General features: G+C 44.9%; 1 protein-coding gene across 1 annotated transcript in view; it reads right to left on the bottom strand.

Annotated features, from left to right (window-relative positions):
* The window catches only part of LOC137097891 (E3 ubiquitin-protein ligase RNF216-like), a 140,217-nt gene that overhangs the window by 106,516 nt on the left and 10,686 nt on the right, over positions 1-23,015 (bottom strand). Inside the window, exons 2-8 of the mRNA XM_067473263.1 lie at positions 22,448-22,586; positions 20,731-20,867; positions 16,336-17,124; positions 12,387-12,463; positions 6,574-6,676; positions 5,780-5,944; positions 1,297-1,411 (exon numbers count right to left, since the gene is read on the bottom strand). Coding sequence (XP_067329364.1) covers positions 1,297-1,411; positions 5,780-5,944; positions 6,574-6,676; positions 12,387-12,463; positions 16,336-17,124; positions 20,731-20,867; positions 22,448-22,514 — 1,453 coding nt within the window. The 5' untranslated portion in view covers positions 22,515-22,586. The remainder of the gene's footprint in view (positions 1-1,296; positions 1,412-5,779; positions 5,945-6,573; positions 6,677-12,386; positions 12,464-16,335; positions 17,125-20,730; positions 20,868-22,447; positions 22,587-23,015) is intronic.

Genomic DNA, 23,015 nt, shown 5'->3' with positions numbered 1-23,015 from the left:
AGGGTGGAACAAAGGACTCTTGTCTGTTGGAGCTAGGTGTGAATGTTTCAACTGACCACCTTGAGTAACATTTGATGGCCTGGCAGTGCCTGGAGCAATCTTTTGTTGAGAGGTGATTAGATGTCCTTGTTTGTTTCCTTTCTGTTGAAACAAATGCTTCATTCAGCAAAGGACAAGAGGGACCCTCTCGCTTCTGCAGGAGTCAACCGTGTACCATGCAGCTGTGGACAAGTCTACATAGGGACCACCAAATGCAGAAATGCCCAAACACGAGTCAAGGAACATGAAAGGCACTGCAGACTACTTCAACCAGAGAAGTCAGTCATAGCAGAGCACCTGATGAACCAGCCTGGACACAGCATATTATCTCAGAACACAGAAGTGCTGGAGCACTCTCACAACCACCATGGCAGACTACACAAAGAAGCCATTGAAATAACACAAACATGTGGACAACCTCAACAGAAAGGAGGAAACCATGAAAATGAACAAAATCTGGCTACCAGTATTAAAAAAAACTCTAAAATTAGAACAGCACAACAACAGAGAGGAAACAAACAAGGACATCTAATCACCTCTCAACAAAAGATTGCTCCAGGCACTGCCAGGCAATCAAATGCTAAACCCTGGTCATTCCACAGATATATAAACCCTTTTTCCTAGTTCCAAGAGACCTCACGACCTCTGAGGATGCTTGCCATAGATGCAGGGGAAACGTCAGGAGAGAATGCCTCTAGAACATGGCCATATAGCCCGAAAAAACCTACTTCATCAGTGTCGCAGATGGACGATGAAAGCGACAGCTCCCCGGGCGGCCAGAAAAGTTAAATAGCCTCTGACTATCTGTCTCTATCTGTTGTGTGTCTTTGGCATTGAATGGGTTGTTGTAGGTTTTTCCGGGCTATATGGCCATGTTCTGGAGGCAATTTTTCTCCTGACATTTCGCCTGCATCTATGGCAAGCATCCTCAGAGGTAGTGAGGTCTGTTGGAAGTAGGAAAAATTGGTTTATATATCTGTGGAATGACCAGGGTGACACAAAGGACTCTTGTCTGCTGGGGCTAGGTGTGAATGTTTCAGCTGATCACCTTGATTTGTGTTCAATGGCTTGGAAGTGCCTGGGGGGAATCTTTTGTTGAGAGTGATTTTATGTGCCTGTTTGTTTGGCATTGAATGTTTGCCATATATGTGTACATTGTAATCTGCCCAGAGTCCGCTGCAGGGTGAGAAGGGTGAAATATAAATACTGTAAATAAATAAATAATAATAAAACACTATCCACATAGTGACCCCTCACCTTGTTCAAATTTGAAGTCTATGAAGGAATACTGGTTCATTTCTTTCCTCCGCTTCCGCTTGCCACTGGTTTCGGGAGACAGCTCCTGCCATTTTTTGATGGCATCAGAAAAGGCCTAGAGACAAAGCAAAAAAAAAATTCAAGCAAGCGAACACACATTATCATCACCTACCGGCTGTTAAGAATTGTGGGAGTCCAAAATCCAAAACACCTGGAGAGCCAAAGTTTGCCCAAGCCTGGTCTAACACAGACTTCCAAGACTTCAGGTTCAATAGGTAGATAGGATCCGTAATGGTCTGTTATGGGTTTTCTGGGCTGTTTGGCCACGTTAGTGATGCTAGATGTCTTAATTGTTGTAACCTTTTATAGTGATATGGGTGATGTTTGTGAGTTATAATTACTATAACTATAACTATAATGGAAGAAACCATGAAAATGAACAAAATCTGGCTACCAGTATTAAAAAACTCAAAAATTACAACAGCAAAACAACAGAGGGGAAACAGGCACATAAAATCACTCTCAACAAAAGATTCCCCCCAGGCACTTCCAAGCCATTGAATGCTAATCAAGGTGATCAGGTGAAACATTCACACCTAGGCCCAGCAGACAAGAGTCCTTTGTCCCACCCTGGTCATTCCACAGGTATATAAACCCAGTATTAAAAAACTCTAAAATTACAACAGCAAAACAGCAGAGAGGAAACAACCAGGTACATCTTAACACATCTCAACAAAAAAAAAAGAATTTCCCAGGCTCAGCCAGGCCTTCAAATGCTAATGAAGGTGGTCAGTTGAAACATTCACACCTAGCTCCAGCAGAAAAGAGCTCTTTGCCCCACCCCAGCCATTCCACAGATATATAAACCCATTTTTCCTACTTCCAACTGACCTCACTACCTCTGAGGATGCTTGCCATAGATGCAGGCGAAACGTCAGGAGAAAAATTGCCTCCAGAACATGGCCATATAGCCCGGAAAAACCTACAACAACCCCTATAATTACTATGTTTATTGGAATTTATTTTTCTTCTCTGTGTTGTCATTTGTCTTTCTTGATTTGCTTGTTTTGATTTAACCTTTCTCTGGATCGTAAGTGTGTCTGATACTCCGCTTAGGAAGAAAAAATGAAATGAAAAGATATACAATGGGGGACGCGCCCTCGAGACTAGGAAACAATGGAACCATGGATTCGAACTACAGGAAAGAAAGGAGATTCCACCTGTACATGAGGAAGAACGAAAGCTGACTGGCACAACCTGGGGATCACAACCAGACACAGTGAAGACATCTGCCCTTGCGCTATGCTATTCTGCTGCTGAGTACGCATGCCCAGGGTGGAACACATCTCACCACACTAAAACAGTGGATGTGGCTCTTAATGAAACATGCCACATTATCACAGGGTGTTTGCGTCCTACACCACTGGAGACATTACACTGTTTAGCTGGTATTGCACCACCTGACATCTGCCGGGAAGTAGCAGCCAATAGTGAAAGGACCAAGGCAGAGACATCTCCAGCTCATCCCTTGTTTGGGTATCAGCCAGCACATCAACGACTTAAATCAAGAAATAGTTTTCTTAGATCTACAGAGACACGTGCTGGAACACCTCAGCAAGCGAGAGTCCAAAAGTGGCAGGCTCAAACCCAGAACCACAATCCATGGGTGATACCAGATGAGAGACTCCCCCCTGGGCACACAGAAGACTGGGCGACTTGGAGGGCGCTGAACAGACTGCGCTCTGGCACCACGAGATGCAGAGCCAACCTTCAGAAATGGGGCCACAAAGTGGAATCCACGACATGCGAGTGTGGAGAAGAACAAACCACTGACCACCTGCTGCAATGCTACCTGAGCCCTGCTACATGCACAATGGAGGACCTTCTTGCAGCAACACCAGAGGCACTCCAAGGGGCCAGATACTGCTCAAAGGACATCTAATCAACTACCAAGTTTGCAAAATTTGTGCTTTTTTATCTGTTTGTTTGTTTTGTTCTGTTAGAAATGTAATACAATGGTCTGGTTGCTGATGACACGATAAATAATAATCATTTATTATTATTACTAGCTGTACGTTGCTGTGGCCAACCTTTTCTCCCTCTTTCTCTCGTCCTTTCTTTCTCTCCTTCCTTCCTTCCTTCCTTCCTTCCTTCCTTCCTTCCTTCCTTCCTTCCTTCCTTCCTTCCTTCCTTTTTCTCGTTCCTTCCTTCTCTTCCTCTTTCCTTCCTTCCTTCCTTCCTTTTTCTCGTTCCTTCCTTCTCTTCCTCTTTCCTTCCTTCTCCCCTTTTTCTTTCCCTTCCTCTTTCTCCCCATTCTTCCTTCTCTACCTATTGTTGGACTGCAACTCCCAACAGTCCTCCCGATCGATCTATCTACCTATCAATAATAATAACAATAATAATAATAATTATAATTATAATAATTATTATTATTTATACCCCGCTACCATCTCCCAAGGGACTCGGTGCGGCTTACATGAGGCCAAGCCCACAATACATCAATAATAAAGCAATAACAACAAATAATACAAAACAATAAAATAAAACTCATAACAAAAATAAGCTATAAACATTAACAGTAACGCAACGACAATTAAAAACTATGGCTGGGCCAAATGTAATAATTAAAACTTAAAGATAATGCTGAGCATGAACAGATGAAAAATGAACTAGGATAGAGTTTTCAGAGAGGGATGGGGCATGCAGACATTCCTAGATCCATAGTAAAGTGCATTTACCTATCTCTATCTAATCTATCTATCTATTTAATCTATCTATAATCTATCTGGAGGATTGCTGGGAGTTGCAGTCCAGGAATAAGAAATTGGAAATCTGCAGGGATTGGGATGCTCTCAAAGAAATCCAAGGAGAAGCAAGCTTTCAGCTTGGAAGCTGTGCATTTGGAGCATCCTCCTCTCCTAAAGGACCTGGTCTAGGGGATGCTGGGAGCTGGAGTCTGGAAGAGAGTGTAGATATACTATTGTGTTTTTTGCTTGCCAGGGGGAGTTGTTTTTGTGCATGGGCTGTAGCGTCTTTTTGCTTTTGGGGCTTTTGAAGTCCCTTCTGTTGTGTTTTTCAGTGTTTTTATGGGTGATGGTCACTCATTGGCCAGAGAGGTGTCTTGTGTCCAAATTTGGTGTCCATTCGTCCAGTGTTTTTTGAGTTATGTTCATCCCCCAAACGAACATTACATTTTTATTTATATAGACTAGCTATACCTGCCACGCATTGCTGTGGCCACCCTTCCCTCCCTCTTTCTCTCCTTTCTTTCTCTCCTTTCTTCCCTCCCTCTTTTTCTTTCCCTTCTTCTTTCTTCCTTCTCTACCTGTTTCTTTTCTCGCTTCCTTTGCTCTTTGGTTTCATCCTTCCATGTCTCTTTCCTTCCTTCCTTCCTTCCCTCCCTCTTTCTCTCTTTTGTTCCTTCTCTCTTTCCTTCCCTCTTTCACTTATTTCATTCTCTCCCTCCTTCTCTCCTTCCTTCTCTACCCTTCTTTCTCTCCTTCCCTCCTTCTTTCCAACTTTCTCTCCCTCCTTCTCTACTTCCTTTCCTTCTCTACCTTTCTTTCTTTCCTTCTCTCGTTCCCTCCCTCTTTCTCCCCCTTTCTCTCCTTCCTTCTCTATCCTTCTTTGTTTCCTTCTTTATCTCCCCTCCTTCCCTCTTTCTCTCCCTCCTTCTCTCTTTCCTTTCCTTCTCTACCTTTCTTTCTTTCCTTCTCTCCTTCCCCCTTCTTTCCCTCTTTCTCTCCCTCCTTCTCTCCTTCCTTCCTTCTCTACCCTTCTTGCTTTCCTTCCTTCTCTACCTTTCTTTCTTTCCTTCTTTATCTCCCCTCCTTCCCTTTCTCTCCCTCCTTCTCTTTCCTTTCCTTCTCTACCTTTCTTTCCTTCTTTCCCTCTTTCTCTCCTTCTTTACCCTTCTTTCTTTCTTTCCTTCTTTCTTTCCTTCCCTCTTTCTCTCCCTCCTTCTCTCCTTCCTTCCTTCTCTACCCTTCTTTCTTTCCTTCCTTCTCTCCTTCCCTTCTTCCTCCTTTCTGTGTATGTGTTTTGTATAGGTATATGCATATAGGTGTGAGTGTATATGTGTGTTTGTGTATATATGTGTGGTTTTGCGCATGCATTGTAATGTGTGTGTGTATATATAGATAGATAGATAGATAGATAGATAGATAGATAGATAGATAGGCTTTTTAAGTCTCTTCTGCTGTGTTTTTCGGTGTTTTTATGAGTGATGGTCACTCATTGGCCTGAGAGGTGTCTTGTGTCCGAATTTGGTGTCCATTCGTCCAGTGTTTTTTGAATTATGTTCATCCCACAAACGAACAATACATTTTTATTTATATAGATGTTCCAGTAGCATTCTCTCCTGGCGCTTCACCTGCATGTGTGGCAAGCATCCTCAGAGGCTTGTACAGAGGTCTGTCTTTTCCCGAACACCGAATCAAACCGAACTGAGCTGGATTCAAGGGGCAGAGAGGGAGGAACCCACCTTTCGTGTGATTGCATAGTGTCCTTTGAGTTCGTGCAGCGCCCACTTGATATCCTGACTGCTCAGCATTTTGAAGTCCGCCATGAGGAGGTCCGCCGCTTGGATAAAGCAGCGCTGGTCGAGCAGATCGAGCTTGGAGAAATCAAAGTAGTCCACTTTAGGCACCTAAAAGGGATGGGCAGGGGTGTGAGCGCAACGTGGGGAGAGAGAGGAGAAAGTCAGCCGATTCTCAGACAATTTTTGCTATTGTTTTGTGCCTTCAAGTTGATTCCAACTTATGGCAACCCAAAGGTGAACCCATCACAGGGTTTTTGTGGGGCTGAGAGAATGTGACCTTCCCCAAGTCATTCAATTGAGTTTCTATGACCAAATGGGAAATCTAACCCTGGTTTCTAGAGTTGTTTAATCCAGGCATGGGCAAACATGAGCCCTCCAGATGTTTTGGACTTCAACTCCCACAATTCCTAACAGCCGAATTGTGGGAGTTGAAGTCCAAAACACCTGGAGGGCCCAAGTTTGCCCATGCCTGCTCTAACTATTAGACAACACTGGTTCTCAACAGTTCGAACCAACCACAAAAATTTCATAAAGGTCTTCAACTTCCATTACAGGAAAGCGGTAATTACACAGCAAAATATGGAGATGCAATCAAGCCAGGAGTACAAAATTCAATTATAAAGCCCCCACTTTCTCACACTACAAAGCTCTTGAGATGGATTAAAAACAGAACAAAACTAACAGATCAGTGTTACAGAACGTGAAGGAAGGCGCATAAATTAGCGTGTCTCACTCGCCTTTGTCTCATCTTGGCTGGAGAGCAGGCTGCTGTTTGGATTCAACATCACTCTGCCTTCCTTCTTTGGATAATCTGGGTTTTCCAATAGAAAATTACAAAGTCTGCAAAGGAAAAGAGGAACGGTTATTTGGAAAGGGCCACCGCTGGCAGAGTTACATTGCTGTCGTTTATTGTTTGCGTTTTCAGTTTTATTTTATGTAATTGTTGTCTGGGCTTGGCCTCATGTAAGCCGCTCCGAGTCCCCACTGGGGAGATGGTGGTGGGGTATAAATAAAGATTATTATTATTATTATTATTATTATTATTATTATTATTATTACAACTTTGACCAGAGCAAGGCCCACTTCACCAGAGATCACTTTGACCAGGGACCACTTTGACCAGGGACCATTTTGGCCAGGGACCACTTTGACCAGGGACCACTTTGACTAGGGACCATTTAACAAGGGACCACTTTGGCCAGGGACCACTTAACCAGGGACTACTTTGACCAGAGACCACTTGAACATAGACCACTTAACCAGGGAGCACTTTGACCAGGGTCCACTGACCAGGGACCACTTTGACTAGGGCCCACTTGACCAGGGATCACTTAACTAGGGACAACTTTGACTAGGGCCCACTTGGCTAGAGACCACTTTGACTAGGGGCCACTTAACAAGGGACTACTTTAACTAGGAACCACTTTACCAGGGACCACTTTGACCAGGGACCACTATGACTGGGGACCACTTGACCAGAGACCACTTTGACTGGGGACCACTTGACCAGGGACCACTTTGGCCAGGGACCACTTTGAGCAGGGTGCACTTAACCAGAGACCACTTTGACTAGGGACCACTTGACCAGGGACCACTTTGGCCAGGGACCACTTTGAGCAGGGTGCACTTAACCAGAGACCATTTTGACTAGGGACCACTTGACCAGGGACCACTTTGGCCAGGGACCACTTTGAGCAGGGTGCACTTAACCAGAGACCATTTTGACTAGGGACCACTTGACCAGGGACCACTTTGGCCAGGGACCACTTTGAGCAGGGTGCACTTAACCAGAGACCATTTTGACTGGGGACCACTTGACCAGGGACCACTTTGGCCAGGGACCACTTTGAGCAGGGTGCACTTAACCAGAGACCATTTTGACTAGGGACCACTTGACCAGGGACCACTTTGGCCAGGGACCACTTTGAGCAGGGTGCACTTAACCAGAGACCATTTTGACTGGGGACCACTTGACCAGGGACCACTTTGGCCAGGGACCACTTTGAGCAGGGTGCACTTAACCAGAGACCATTTTGACTAGGGACCACTTGACCAGGGACCACTTTGGCCAGGGACCACTTTGAGCAGGGTGCACTTAACCAGAGACCATTTTGACTGGGGACCACTTGACCAGGGACCACTTTGGCCAGGGACCACTTTGAGCAGGGTGCACTTAACCAGAGACCATTTTGACTAGGGACCACTTGACCAGGGACCACTTTGGCCAGGGACCACTTTGAGCAGGTTGCACTTAACCAGAGACCATTTTGACTAGGGACCACTTGACCAGGGACCACTTTGGCCAGGGACCACTTTGAGCAGGGTGCACTTAACCAGAGACCACTTTGACTAGGGACCACTTGACCAGGGACCACTTTGGCCAGGGACCACTTTGAGCAGGGTGCACTTAACCAGAGACCATTTTGACTAGGGACCACTTGACCAGGGACCACTTTGGCCAGGGACCACTTTGAGCAGGGTGCACTTAACCAGAGACCATTTTGACTAGGGACCACTTGACCAGGGACCACTTTGGCCAGGGACCACTTTGAGCAGGGTGCACTTAACCAGAGACCATTTTGACTAGGGACCACTTGACCAGGGACCACTTTGGCCAGGGACCACTTTGAGCAGGGTGCACTTAACCAGAGACCATTTTGACTGGGGACCACTTGACCAGGGACCACTTTGGCCAGGGACCACTTTGAGCAGGGTGCACTTAACCAGAGACCATTTTGACTAGGGACCACTTGACCAGGGACCACTTTGGCCAGGGACCACTTTGAGCAGGGTGCACTTAACCAGAGACCATTTTGACTGGGGACCACTTGACCAGGGACCACTTTGGCCAGGGACCACTTTGAGCAGGGTGCACTTAACCAGAGACCATTTTGACTAGGGACCACTTGACCAGGGACCACTTTGGCCAGGGACCACTTTGAGCAGGTTGCACTTAACCAGAGACCATTTTGACTAGGGACCACTTGACCAGGGACCACTTTGGCCAGGGACCACTTTGAGCAGGGTGCACTTAACCAGAGACCATTTTGACTGGGGACCACTTGACCAGGGACCACTTTGGCCAGGGACCACTTTGAGCAGGGTGCACTTAACCAGAGACCATTTTGACTAGGGACCACTTGACCAGGGACCACTTTGGCCAGGGACCACTTTGAGCAGGGTGCACTTAACCAGAGACCATTTTGACTAGGGACCACTTGACCAGGGACCACTTTGGCCAGGGACCACTTTGAGCAGGGTGCACTTAACCAGAGACCATTTTGACTAGGGACCACTTGACCAGGGACCACTTTGGCCAGGGACCACTTTGAGCAGGGTGCACTTAACCAGAGACCATTTTGACTAGGGACCACTTGACCAGGGACCACTTTGGCCAGGGACCACTTTGAGCAGGGTGCACTTAACCAGAGACCATTTTGACTAGGGACCACTTGACCAGGGACCACTTTGGCCAGGGACCACTTTGAGCAGGGTGCACTTAACCAGAGACCATTTTGACTAGGGACCACTTGACCAGGGACCACTTTGGCCAGGGACCACTTTGAGCAGGGTGCACTTAACCAGAGACCATTTTGACTAGGGACCACTTGACCAGGGACCACTTTGGCCAGGGACCACTTTGAGCAGGGTGCACTTAACCAGAGACCATTTTGACTAGGGACCACTTGACCAGGGACCACTTTGGCCAGGGACCACTTTGAGCAGGGTGCACTTAACCAGAGACCATTTTGACTAGGGACCACTTGACCAGGGACCACTTTGGCCAGGGACCACTTTGAGCAGGGTGCACTTAACCAGAGACCATTTTGACTAGGGACCACTTGACCAGGGACCACTTTGGCCAGGGACCACTTTGAGCAGGGTGCACTTAACCAGAGACCATTTTGACTAGGGACCACTTGACCAGGGACCACTTTGACCAGGAACCACTTTGACCAGGGAGCACTTAACTAGAGACCACTTGACCAGAGACCACTTTGACCAGGGACCACTTTGACCAGGGACCACTTTGACTAGGGACCACTTAACAAGGGACCACTTAACCAGGGACTACTTTGACCAGAGACCACTTGAACATAGACCACTTAACCAGGGAGCACTTTGACCAGGGTCCACTGACCAGGGACCACTTTGACTAGGGCCCACTTGACCAGGGATCACTTAACTAGGGACAACTTTGACTAGGGCCCACTTGGCTAGAGACCACTTTGACTAGGGGCCACTTAACAAGGGACTACTTTAACTAGGAACCACTTTACCAGGGACCACTTTGACCAGGGACCACTATGACTGGGGACCACTTGACCAGAGACCACTTTGACTGGGGACCACTTGACCAGGGACCACTTTGAGCAGGGTGCACTTAACCAGAGACCATTTTGACTAGGGACCACTTGACCAGGGACCACTTTGGCCAGGGACCACTTTGAGCAGGGTGCACTTAACCAGAGACCATTTTGACTAGGGCTCACTTGACCAGGGCCCACTTGATCAAGGATCACTTTGACCAGGGAGCACTTTGACTAGGAACCACTTAACAAGGGACCACTTTTGCTAGGGACCACTTAACCAGGGACTACTTTGACCAGAGACCACTTGACCAGAGACCACTTTGACCAGGGTGCACTTAACCGGAGACCACTTGACCAGGGAACACGTTGACCAGGGAGCACTTAACCAGGGATCACTTTGACTAGGGACCACTTTGACTAAGGCCCACTTAACCAGAGACCACTTTGACCAGGGACCACTTTGACTAGGAACCACTCAACCAGGGACTACTTTGACCAGGGAGCACTTAACCAGAGACCACTTGATCAGGGACCACTCTGACCAAGGACCACACATCAACATTAGTACTAAAAGGGGTTTGGTCAACTTTAGATTCGGTTTGGTTATTTGGGGTGCTGATTCAGAAAATTGCATTGGATAAACCACATCAGCTCTAGTTTCTGATACAGAACATATGCCACGCAGTAGTCGCCATCTGCTCGCTCACAGAAAACCGTATTTCATAAGCCTTGGCACTATAAGAGGGTTGCGTGAGACCAGTCGCTCTTGTTGCAATGGTGTAGTAACAGTGAAGCTGTGGACCATCTTTTAGTTCTTGTGGACCAATGATGGTCCACAGACCACAGGTTGGGAACCACTGGCATGTACTAATATACTGTGTTACAGATTTTTTGGGGGTGGGGGGGCTTGCCTTTTTCCAAAATCCAAAATATTCCACAATTAAAAAGCACAGAAAAAACCTTCACGGGAAGCAGAAATTCCAGGGCAGATGTAATGCTTTCATGTCTGTTTATTAGGAGCTCACAGACACTCTGCTTTCAGTTCAGGCAACGTGGCTTTCAAGTATAGCTAGGCCTGAGTTCTCTAGTTCTTGTTTCAAGTCTTGGTTTTGGATTTAAATATTCTGGAAGTCCTTCATGTTCTTGTTTTGTATTCTTGTTCAAGTTTTGCTTATGGACTTAAGCTGCCTTTGGATTTTGGGATTATTTTTGGACTGTGTTGCTTTTGGATCTATAAGAAACAACTGAATGCTGATCTTTTGGATTCTATACCTTATTTCATTATTCCTTTGTTGTTCATTCGTTCAGTCATCTCCGACTCTTCGTGACCTCATGGACCAGCCCACGCCAGAGCTCCCTATCGGCCGTCACCACCCCCAGCTCCTTCAGGGTCAGTCCAGTCACTTCAAGGATGTCATCCATCCATCTTGCCCTTTGTCGGCCCCTCTTCCTTTTGCCTTCCACTTTCCCCAGCATAATTGTCTTCTCTAGTCATTATTCCTACTTTTATTATATATTTTTACTGTAAACATCAAATCATCCGGGCATCCCCTGGGCATAAGTCCCCTGGGCAACGTCCTTGCAGACGGCCAATTCCCTCACACCAGAAGCGACTTGCAGTTTCTCAAGTCACTCCTGACACGACAAAAAAAAAAACTATATATGTGTGTGTGTTTTGCAATAACTTGTTTGCTTCTACTCTGGAATCTTGTGGGGTGCTACGGTCATAGGTGGCTTCAGGCCTGGAGGGGGGGCAACACAGTGATTACAAAACTGTGCTCTCATCCAGTTGATCTTCGGACCACTGGAGAATCTGTGTTCTATTGTAAGGCTAAGTAAATGGCCCACAGACACCATTCTACATGTGTCCAAGTGGTGGGTCGTTGCTATCTATGTTATGGGGGTGGGTGAGGTGAGGGTGGGGATTATCACATTTTTTCAAGGGTAGGATGTCATCAATCATAAGTCGCACCCTAATTTCAACACCATCACCAACAACAAAAATACATAAAATACATCTCTGATTCTAAGATGCACCCCATGTGCAGAGATAGGGGGAAAAGTGAGTCTTAGAATGGAATAAATACAGTATGCATCAAACCTCAAATTTCTGAACGTTGTCTCTATTTCTGCTAGAGGAGAGCGAAGGGGGCTGCCGCCTCTCTTTGTTCATTCACCCATTTTTAAGCCTCATTAACATTACTTTGTGATTGTACCGCAAAGATTCCCATACTTACATGTTTAAGTCGCAGCAGTTTTTGTTCTGTATGAGTTCCTCAATGTACTCTTTTGTTGCATCTGGAAACCTTGCTTCCTAGGCAGAGAAAAAAGACAAATGCTATTCTATGAATCGTCCTGAGTCCCCTTCAGGGTTGAGAAAGGCAGTATATAAATATCACAAATATATAAATATTGCAAATAAATATTCTTTTTTAAAAATATTTTTTATTTATTTATGAAAACTCAGGGTAGCAGGTTTGGGAAGAAAGGGTGGGAAAGTTTCTCAGAGAAAAGGTAAAAAAGGGGGTGGGGGAGAAAAAGGGTAACTATTGTCAGTACAATAGCGTTTTTACTGGTGTGAAATATAGTTTATAGTTTTTAGACTCTGGGTGTCCTGCAAAGAACGTAATGCTATGCAAGAGTTAAAGGCATAGAGTGATTTACTGCCTAGAGAGTGAACGGTGAGCTCTTCCTGTATACGTCACACATTCCAATGATGTGGATTTGAGATAACGGACTGTTGGGCATTTTTTCTTCCAGCCATGCCGGAGAAGAAGCAAGATGTGTTTGTGTTTTCTCTTGTACATAGTTATGTTTGTTATTTTTATGTAGCTGTTAGAAAGTAACTAAATAAATGTGCTGCTTCAAGGCTTTGAAGCTGATGGAAGACTGTGCACTTTGTTTTCATTGCATGCCTCATAGCAGTTGCATTAAGGCCGAATATTACTCACACTATATGGGTAAGAATATGGTAAGGAAAACTGAGGGAAAAGGGAAAAAAGAAGAAAAAAGAAAGGAAAAGGAGAAAAAAGATATATATATATACATACACGCACACACACACACACACTAGCTGTACCCGCCACACGTTGCTGTGGCCAACCTTCCCTCTTTCTCCCCTTCTTTCCCTCCTTCCTTCACTCCCTCTTTCCTTCCTTTCTTCCTTCCCATCTTTCCTTCTCTTCTTCCTTCCTTCTCTATCTCCTTCCTTCCTTCTTTCCTTCCCCCTTTTCTTTTTCTTCTGCTGTCTCTCTTTTCCTCTTTCTCTCTTTCCTTCTTTCCTTTCCCCTCCTTTCTCTACATCTTCCCCCCTTCCTTCGCTCCCTCTTTCCTTCCTTCTTTCCCTTTTTTCTTTCCTTCTCTCCTTCCTTCCTTCTCTAACTTTCCTTTCCCCCTTTTTCTTTCCCTTCCTCTTTCTCTACTTTCTTCCTTTTCTACCTCTTTCCTTCCTTCTCTCTTTCCTTCTTTCTTTCTTTCTTTCTTTCTTTTTCTTTCTTTCTTTTTCTCCCCTTCCCTCCCTCTTTATTCCCTTTTTTCTGTATTGTAATTTAGCTTTTCGTCATTTAGCTTTTTGGGGCTTTTTAAGTCCCATCTGCTATGTTTTTCAGTGTTTTTATGAGTGAAGGACATACATTGTGATGTTAGGTGTCTTGTGTCCAAATTTGGTGTCAATTCCCCCAGTGGGTTTTGAGTTCTGTTAATCCCACAAACGAACATTAATTTTTTTATTTATATATATATATATATAGAGAGAGAGAGAGAGAGAGAGAGAGAGAGTTGATGTTTGACTTCCAATTTTTTCTGTCTTGGTTTTATATCCATTGATTATTGAGTCTAGTTATTCTCTCCATCATCCTGTGTTTGTTTTATTTTCTTTTATTTTCAAAAAATTCCTTAATAAAGCCCAATCGGTTACAGATTTATGTTTGCCTTGATGTGATTTCAAATAATAGGTTAATGTGTCCATGTTCATTATGTCTACTATTTTTTATTACCAGAATTAGGTAGTATTAGTTACTATTAGGAAGTAACCAGAATACTATCTATTCAGGATAACAGACATGAAACTCGACAAGATTCAAGATATTCTATTTAATTACATAACTACTGCAGCCAGAATTGTGTATGCTAGAAAGTGGAAGACCAAAGAAAACCCAACTGAAGAAGACTGGAAATTAAAAATATGAGACATAATTAGCAAATAAATATTCTGACTGACAAACAAGTCGCAAAGGACTTTCAATTCACAAAAGCACAAACCAAGTAATGAAGCTAAACATTCCCACTCCAGGGTCTGCACATCTGCAATTGCACTCAATGTTATCTTCTAAAGGTGTTATTGTGCACCTGAGATCTTCAGATCAATTGGAATTGAATTCCCTTTTATGGATTTACTTTAAATACCGGTACTTTTAAATCACACGTCCACCATGCATTTCATAGCTGTGGGAAATGAAGATCGAACAGATTCCAAAACATATAGATACACTAAAATCATAGACAAAAGACAACAAGAGAATAGAAAAAGTAATAAAATAAAAGTTGTATGTATATGTGAGGTGTCAATATCCAATTCTAGCTCACTTTACTACAGGCCCCTTATCACCGAAAGAGAAAGGCAGCCAGCTCAAGGGGACTCAGGGATTCCAAACTACCATATATACTTGAGTATAAGCCAGCCCGACACATATCTTAAATTACAGTTTTATGTAAATACTAGCTGTAACCCTAACCCTTCCCTCTCTCTCCTTCCTTCCTTCCCTCCCTCTTTCCTTCTTTTTCTTTCTCTTCTCCTTTCCCTTCTTCTTCCTTCCTTCCCTACCTGTTTCTTTCCTCCCTTCCTTCGCTCTTTGGTTCCATCCTTCCTTGTCTCTTTTCTGCCTTCCCTCCCTCTTTTTCTCTTTCGTTCCTTCTTTCCTTCGTTCCCTCTCTCTTTCCTTTCTTCTCTACATGTTTCTTTCCTCTCTTCCTTTGCTCTTTGGTTACATCCTTCCTTGTCTCCTTCCTTCCTTCCTTCCTTCTTTCTTTCGTTCCTTCTCTCCTTCCTTCTCTCTCTCTTTCCTTTCTTCTTTCACTTTTTTATTTCCTTCTCTCCTTCCTTCCTTCCTTCCTTCCTTCCTTCCTTCCTTCCTTCCCCCTTTCTGTGTGTGTGTTTTGTGTGTGTATGTATGCATATAACACCGGGATTGTGGCGCAGCTGGCTGAGTGTCAGCTGCATTAAGATCACTCTGACCAAAAGGTCATGAGTTCGAAGCCAGCCCAGGCTGGAGTGGATGTCCAGCCATCGTGTAGCCTGTTGTCGACCTTTGCAACCCGAAAGACAGTTGCATCTGTCAAGTAGGAAAATAAGGGACCACCTTGTGTGGGAGGCTAAATTAACTAATTTATGAGGCCATAAAGAAAACTCCGGGATGTGGAATGTGGAAGAACTTCATCGGTATCGCTGATGGACAATGAAAGCAGCAGCTCCCCTGGCGCCCAGAAAAAAGTTAAATAGCCTCTGTGTATTGTCTATATTCGTTGTCTGTCAAACTGGCATTGAATGTTTGCCATATATGTGTATACTGTAATCCGCCCTAAGTCCCCTGCGGGGTGAGAAGGGCGGAATATAAAAACCGTAAATAAATAAATAAAATAATAATAAATAAATATAAGTGTGTATATCTTTGTGTATATGTGTATATATGTGTGTTTGCATGTATATATGTGGTTTTGCGCATGCATTGCAATGTATTTTTTGTTTTTTTGGCTTTTTAAGTCCTTTCTGCTCTGTCTTCAATGTTTTTATGAATGATGGTCACTCATTGGCCTGATACGTGTCTTGTGACCAAATTTGGTGTCATTTGTCCAGTGGTTTTTGAGTTATGTTAATCCCACAAACGAACATTACATTTTTATTTATATAGATACAAAACACTGAACCTACTGGTGCCTCAATTAACGTAATTTTATTGGTATCTACTCGTATTTTTATTTCGAAATTTACCCGTAGCGGCAGCATTTCCCACTCTTGGCTTAGACACCAGTCAATATGTTTTCCCAGTTTTTTGTGGCAAAATTAAGTGCCTCGGCTTATATTTGAGTATATACAGCATTTTAGAATTAAATCTGTAAGACTTTCAATAATTAACAAGTAAAACCACCTCACTGCCCATTCCAGCCCTTACAGTAAGTAAACCCACTTACTGTTTCTCTGACGAGAAGAGCCTTGAGGTCTTTGTCCAGCTGAACAGCAGCGCTTTGCTTTGGGATCTCGCTGGCGCCAGAATCCAGCGACCCCTGGACCGGAAAAGCCGGGCCGGCCTGCTCGTTTATTGCTGCCGGCTGCCCTTCCTTTTCCTCGGGCGGGTGAGCCAGCTGAGGGGACGTGCGGCCCGGGATCCCGTCTTGCTGCGGCTCCGGCCTGGGAAAGGCGGGCCCGGGGATCTCCTCTTGGTAGACCCTCGGCAACGGCCCTCCCAGCTCAAGTTCCAACGGCACGTGCCGAGGAGAAAGGAGGTTGACTACGGCGTGCGCCTCCTTCTCGGCCGGCTGGAAGTAAGGATGATCGAGTCTCATGTTCTCCTCGATGCACCGGACGGCGCCCACGAGGTTTGGCACCAGCCTCGGCTGCGGCTCTTCCCGGTCCGGCCCCTCCTGATCCGCGATCAAGACCACTTCTTCCACGTTAATGATCTCCTTATTGTCGCCGTGTGTCCGAGCCACGCTGGGACCGGGCTCTGCTCCTCTTGGCCCCGCAGGCTCCGGGGGCTCCAGCAGCTCCAAGACCTCGTCCTGGCTTTCCTGCCGGCCCAACGTCACGCAGTTCCGACGGGTTCCGTGCCGTCTCGGAGAAGGAGGGCTCCTCGCCTTTTGCTTCTCGTTTGACCCTGCCGTCATGTCGCTTTGAGATCCGCCTTCCCCTGACTTGTTTGCACTCTGCCAGGGAGCGGCCGGACGGATCACGTTGGGGCGCAGCAGCTTCTTGGAAGCCGTCTTTCAAACAAAAACAAAAAAGACATAGAGAGCAATGAGATGAACACAGGACACGGAACCTGAGATCATCCCAGTGATAACACTGTTCTGCAAATTTTCAGTTTTTCTCAGTTGCGGAAACTAAATGTGCCGTTTCTTAATAAATTTAACATGCTGAATTCAAATATAATAATTAAATTTTTATGCAACAGCTATTTCAATTTTCTCCACAATAGGTAATTCTTTAATAATTATGATAATGCGCCTAACCTTATTGCATGTATATAAACCGTGAATATTTACTAAATTTTAGTCAAATTATATTGCCAATAGTTTATACATGAGAAATATTTATTTAATTAGTCTATTGTTTATGTTTGTGCAGCAAGAAACTATATGAGTAGGCCTAATGCAGTTGAAAAGTCTGAAAGTGTAAATGTTGCTTTAATCGTGACTTTAGTTTATATCCTGTTTGCTTCTCTTGACTTTTCTTTTGTATTCAAGGAAAGGATTCCCTCTTCCAATGCTCCAGCAGGAGTCTGACAGCATTGACGGAGTCCATTGGCCTTGATCTCTTTTTTCCATAGTGCTTTATTTACACACGTGCGAGGAGGCATCACGACAGTCAAAAGAACAATGTAAAATGATGTTTAACGATACTGTCTCAGTCTTCAACTGACTGACCCTCACCGTTCAAAAGTCTGGCCTTATAGAGGGCTTTCTGGCTTTTGCACACGGCACTAATACTGCGTCATCAAACTTTCTAGAGTATTCTAGAATCTTCCATAGTGTAAGCATTTTTCCGAATGAAGCAGAGAGTGTTTGAGGACCGGGACATCCGTAGGGATACCCAGGTGCTTGTTTATAAAGCTATTGTCCTCCCAACCCTGCTCTACGCCTGTGAGACGTGGACTGTCTACAGACGACACATGCAACTCCTGGAACGATTCCATCAGTGCTGCCTCCGGAAAATCCTGCAAATCTCTTGGGAAGACAAGCAGACAAACGTCAGCGTGCTGGAAGAAGCAAAGACCACCAGCATTGAAGCGATGGTCCTCCGCCACCAACTTCGCTGAACCGGCCATGTTGTCCGGATGCCCGACCACCGTCTCCCAAAACAGCTGCTCTACTCCGAACTCAAGAATGGAAAACGGAATGTTGGAGGGCAAGAAAAGAGATTTAAAGACGGGCTCAAAGCCAACCTTAAAAACTCATAGGCATAGACACTGAGAACTGGGAAGCCCTGGCCCTTGAGCGCTCCAGCTGGAGGTCAGCTGTGACCAGCAGTGCTGCAGAATTTGAGGAGGCACGAGTGGAGGGTGAAAGGGAGAAGCGTGCCAAGAGGAAGGCGTGTCAAGCCAACCCCGGCCGAGACCGCCTTCCACCTGGAAACCAATGCCCTCCTCACTGCGGGAGAAGATGCAGAGCAAGAATAGGGCTCCACAGCCACATACGGACCCACAAGAACACTGGAAGACAATCATCCTCGGAAAGCGAGGGATCGCCTAAGTAAATCGCAACATGCATTTTTTCAACCATACGTGATCATGTGATTGCTTATATCATAAAAACTAGAGCCAATATATAAATGTCATTTTCGTTTTCAGCACCCCAAAATCATAAAAGAACAACTACTTTCAGGCCCGAAACTTTTTCTCCGTTGAACAGTGTAATCAATCATCCTTCCCGTCAACCCTCACGGTTGGCCAAGCTTTTTAAAAATACTTTCAACCAAAATAAATTTTGGATTTATTCTGCTTTTGTATTTCTGGTTTTTGATGCTACTAATGTATTTTGATTTCTGTAGATTATTCCTGATATTTGGACTTTGGTTTTTTATATTATTTTGCTAAATTGCTTTGTATATATATTCTTCAATAAATTGCTTTGCTCTTTTACTGGAGTTTGTGTTAAGTACAGAGTTTGTGTTAATTATAATGATTGTTATACTGATGTTTAATTATTTATCTTACAATTGTTTTTAATTGCCAAATACTTGTCTTGTGATGTTTTGTATTGATGTTGTTCACCACTTTGAGTCGCCTGAGGGCTGAGAAAAGCGGTATATAAATAAAGTAAATAAATAAATAAATACAGAGGGGGTTCCCAGCCTTGGAGTGCAACACTCACCATGGTCCAAGGATGGCCTGAGTTCAAATCCTCATCTCAGTTAGGGAGAGTTAAATGTGTGTGACACACATTTGTGCAACACACATTCTGGACACTGTATTCCAAGCTAATCTACCCCAAAGGGCTGTTAAGGTAAAAGTAGTCCCCTGACATTAAGTCCAGTCATGTCTGACTCTGGGTTGTGGTGCTCATCTCCATTTCTAAGCCGAAGAGCCAGCGTTGTCCGTAGACACCTCCAAGGTCATGTGGCCGGCATGACTGCATGGAGCACCGTTACCTTCCCGCCGGTGCAGTACCTATTGATCTATTCACATTTGCATGTTTTCGAACTGCTAGGTTGGCAGAAGCTAGGGCTGACAGCGGTAGCTCACACCGCTCCCCGGAATCGAACCTGCGACCTTTCGATCAACAAGCTCAGCAGCTCAGTGCTTTAGCCCACTGCGCCACCGGGGGCTCCCTCTCTTTAAGAGAGGCGCAGCCCTCTCTTAAAGGGCTGTTAAGAGGGCATTAAACATTGAAATTAACTGGAATTAATTGAAGTTAATTAATATTGCAATGGATCACCTTGATTAGCACTGAATAGCCTTGCAGCTTCAAAGCTTGGCTGCTTCCTGCCCGGGGGAATCCTTTTTTGGGAGGTGATTATCTGGCCCTGATTGTTTCTTGTCTGGAAGCCACTGAAATCCACATGCATGTGGACAATTTCAAAATAACAATAATAATAATAATAATAATAATAATAATCTTTATTTATACCCCGCCACCATCTCCCCGATGGGGACGCGGAACGGCTTACATGAGGTCAAGCCCAAACAACAATTACAATAAAGAAAAACCAGAAACACAAACGGAAAGGAGGATACCATTAAAATGAATAAAATCTGGCTACCAGTATTTAAAAATACTCTAAAATCAAGACAGTAAATAAACAAGTACACTCAAAAAACAGGGGAATTCCAGACAAGAAACAGTCAGAGCCAGCTAACACCTCCCAACAAAGGATTCCCCCGGGCAGGAAGCAGCCAAGCTTTGAAGCTGCAAGGCTATTCAGTGCTAATCAAGGTGATCAATTGCAATATTATTTCAGTTGATTTCAATTTTTAGTTAATTTCAATTTTTAATGCTTTCTTAACAGCTCTTTGGGGTAGATTAGCTTGGAATACAGTGTCCAGAATGTGTGTTGCACAAATGTGTGTCACACACATTTAACTAATCAAGGTGATCAACTGCAACATTCACACTTGCCTCAAACAGACAAGAGGACTTTCTCCCACCCTGTACATTATTCCACAGATATATAAACCCATTTTGTTCTAATTTCCAACAGACCTCACAACCTCTGAGCATGCCTGCCATAGATGTGGGCGAAACGTCAGGGGAGAATGCTTCTGGAACATGGCCAGAAAACTCACAGCAATCCATCAGATTATTGTTGACCAATGGAAACATATAAAAGGTTTGATTTTGCGTATTGATGAGATGGGGGGACAGATTTACCTCCATCAAGATGACGACATCATCATCCTCCTCATCCTCCCACTGTCTGTGAACGGGAACGTCCAGCATCACAGGCAAGTCTTCATCCGAAGAGTCCGAAATGGTGATAAGCCCCTCGTCTCTGTGGTTAATCCTATCTGAAGGAAGGAGGAGACACTTATCGACCGGCTAAAGGTTTACGGCAGCTCATAAATCATAGAATCATAGAATCAAAGAGTTGGAAGAGACCTCCTGGGCCATCCAGTCCAACCCCATTCTGCCAAGAAGCAGGAATATTGCATTCAAATCACCCCTGACAGATGGCCATCCAGCCTCTGTTTAAAAGCTTCCAAAGAAGGAGCCTCCACCACACTCCGGGGCAGAGAGTTCCACTGCTGAACGGCTCTCACAGTCAGAAGCAGGAATGTTGCATTCAAATCACCCCCGACAGATGGCCATCCAGCCCCTGTTTAAAAGCTTCCAAAGAAGGAGCCTCCACCACACTCCCTCCGGGGCAGAGAGTTCCACTGCTGAACGGCTCTCACAGTCAGAAGCAGGAATATTGCACTCAAATCACCCCTGACAGATGCCCATCCAGCCTCTGTTTAAAAGCTTCAAAAGAAGGAGCCTCCACCACACTCTGGGGCAGAGAGTTCCACTGGTGAACGGCTCTCACAGTCAGGAGGTTCTTCCTCATGTTCAGATGGAATCTCCTCTCTTGTAGTTTGAAGCCATTGTTCCATTGTGTCCTGGTCTCCAAGGAAGCAGATAACAAGCTTGCTCCCTCCTCCTCCCTGTGGCTTCCTCTCACATATTTATACATGGCTATCATATCTCCTCTCATCCTTCTCTTCTTCAGGCTAAACATGCCCAGCTCCTTAAGCCTCTCCTCATAGGGCTTGTTTTCCAGGCCCTTGATCATTTGAGTCGCCCTCCTCTGGACACATTCCAGCTTAGAGTCAATATCTCTCTTCAATTGTGGTGCCCAGAATTGGACACAATATTCCAGGTGTGGTCTAACCAAGGCAGAATAGAGCATGGGGAGCATGACTTCCCTAGATCTAGACACTAGGCTCCGATTGATGCAGGCCAAAATCCCATTGGCTTTTTTTGCCGCCACATCACATTCCTGGCTCATGTTTAACTTGTTGTCCACGAGGACTCCAAGATCTTTTTCACACGTACTGCTCTCGAGCCAGGCATTGTCCCCCATTCTGTATCTTTGCATTTCGTTTTTCCTGCCAAAGTGGAGTATCTTGCATTTGTCACTGTTGAACTTCATTTTGTTAGTTTTGGCCAATCATCTCTCTAATCTGTCAAGATCCCTTTGAGTCCTGCTCCTGTCCTCTGGAGTCTTGGCTCTCCCTCCCAATTTGGTCCCGTCTGCAAACTGGATGATCCTGCCTTCTAGCCCTTCATCCAAGTCATTAATAAAGATGTTGAACAGGACCGGGCCCAGGGGGGAACCCTGCTGAGGGCACTCCACTCGTCACTTCTTTCCAGGGTGAAGCATTGGTGAGCACCCTCTCATTTATTTATTTATATTTATTCTGTACTCCCTGTGACTCCACGTTGAAGTATGTTTCCAAAGTCTGCGCTGCAATAAGGGAAGGTTGGCCACAGCAACACGTGGCGGGTACAGCTAGTAGCATAATAAAAATCAAACACAAAGGGTGGGAAAATGTTTTCACAATCCACATGCAACACACCTGAAAGAAAGGAAAAGAACACAATTTACCTTTCCCTCGGTGGCTCCGGAAACTATTCAGGTCGATGACTTCTTCTTTTCCACCTCCTTCTTCCATGTTAAAAAAAAACACAACCCTATGCACTCAAGAGCCAACCGCGGACCATGGCACTCGCTCCTTCAAGGGCTCCTGGAAAGAAGAAGAAGAGATCGACATGGTCACACACCAAAGAAGTTTATTTATTTTATTTATTTGCAGCTTTTATATTCCACCCTTCTCACCCCGCAGGGGACTCAGGGCGGATTACAGTGTACACATATATAGCAAACATTCAATGCCAATTTTTGACATACAACATATACAGACATACACAGAGGCTATTTAACTTTTTCTGGCCGCCAGGGGAGCTGTCGCTTTCATCATCCATCTGCGACACTGATGAAGCACTTCTGCATTCCCCGCATGCTTTTGCTGGAGTCTTTTTTATGGCCTCATAAATTAGTTAATTTAGCCTCCCCACACTAAAATTCCCTCCTGGTAATTTTCAGGACTACAAATCAGTGACACTCATTGAATCCTAGAGTTGGAAGAGACCCCGTGGGCTATCATCCAGTCCAA

This window comes from Anolis sagrei, chromosome X, assembly GCF_037176765.1.
Source record: "Anolis sagrei isolate rAnoSag1 chromosome X, rAnoSag1.mat, whole genome shotgun sequence".
In the NCBI taxonomy this organism is placed as follows: Eukaryota; Metazoa; Chordata; class Lepidosauria; order Squamata; family Dactyloidae; genus Anolis; species Anolis sagrei.
The sequence above is the reverse complement of the archived record's forward strand: the minus strand, read 5'-3'. Positions and strand labels throughout refer to the sequence as shown.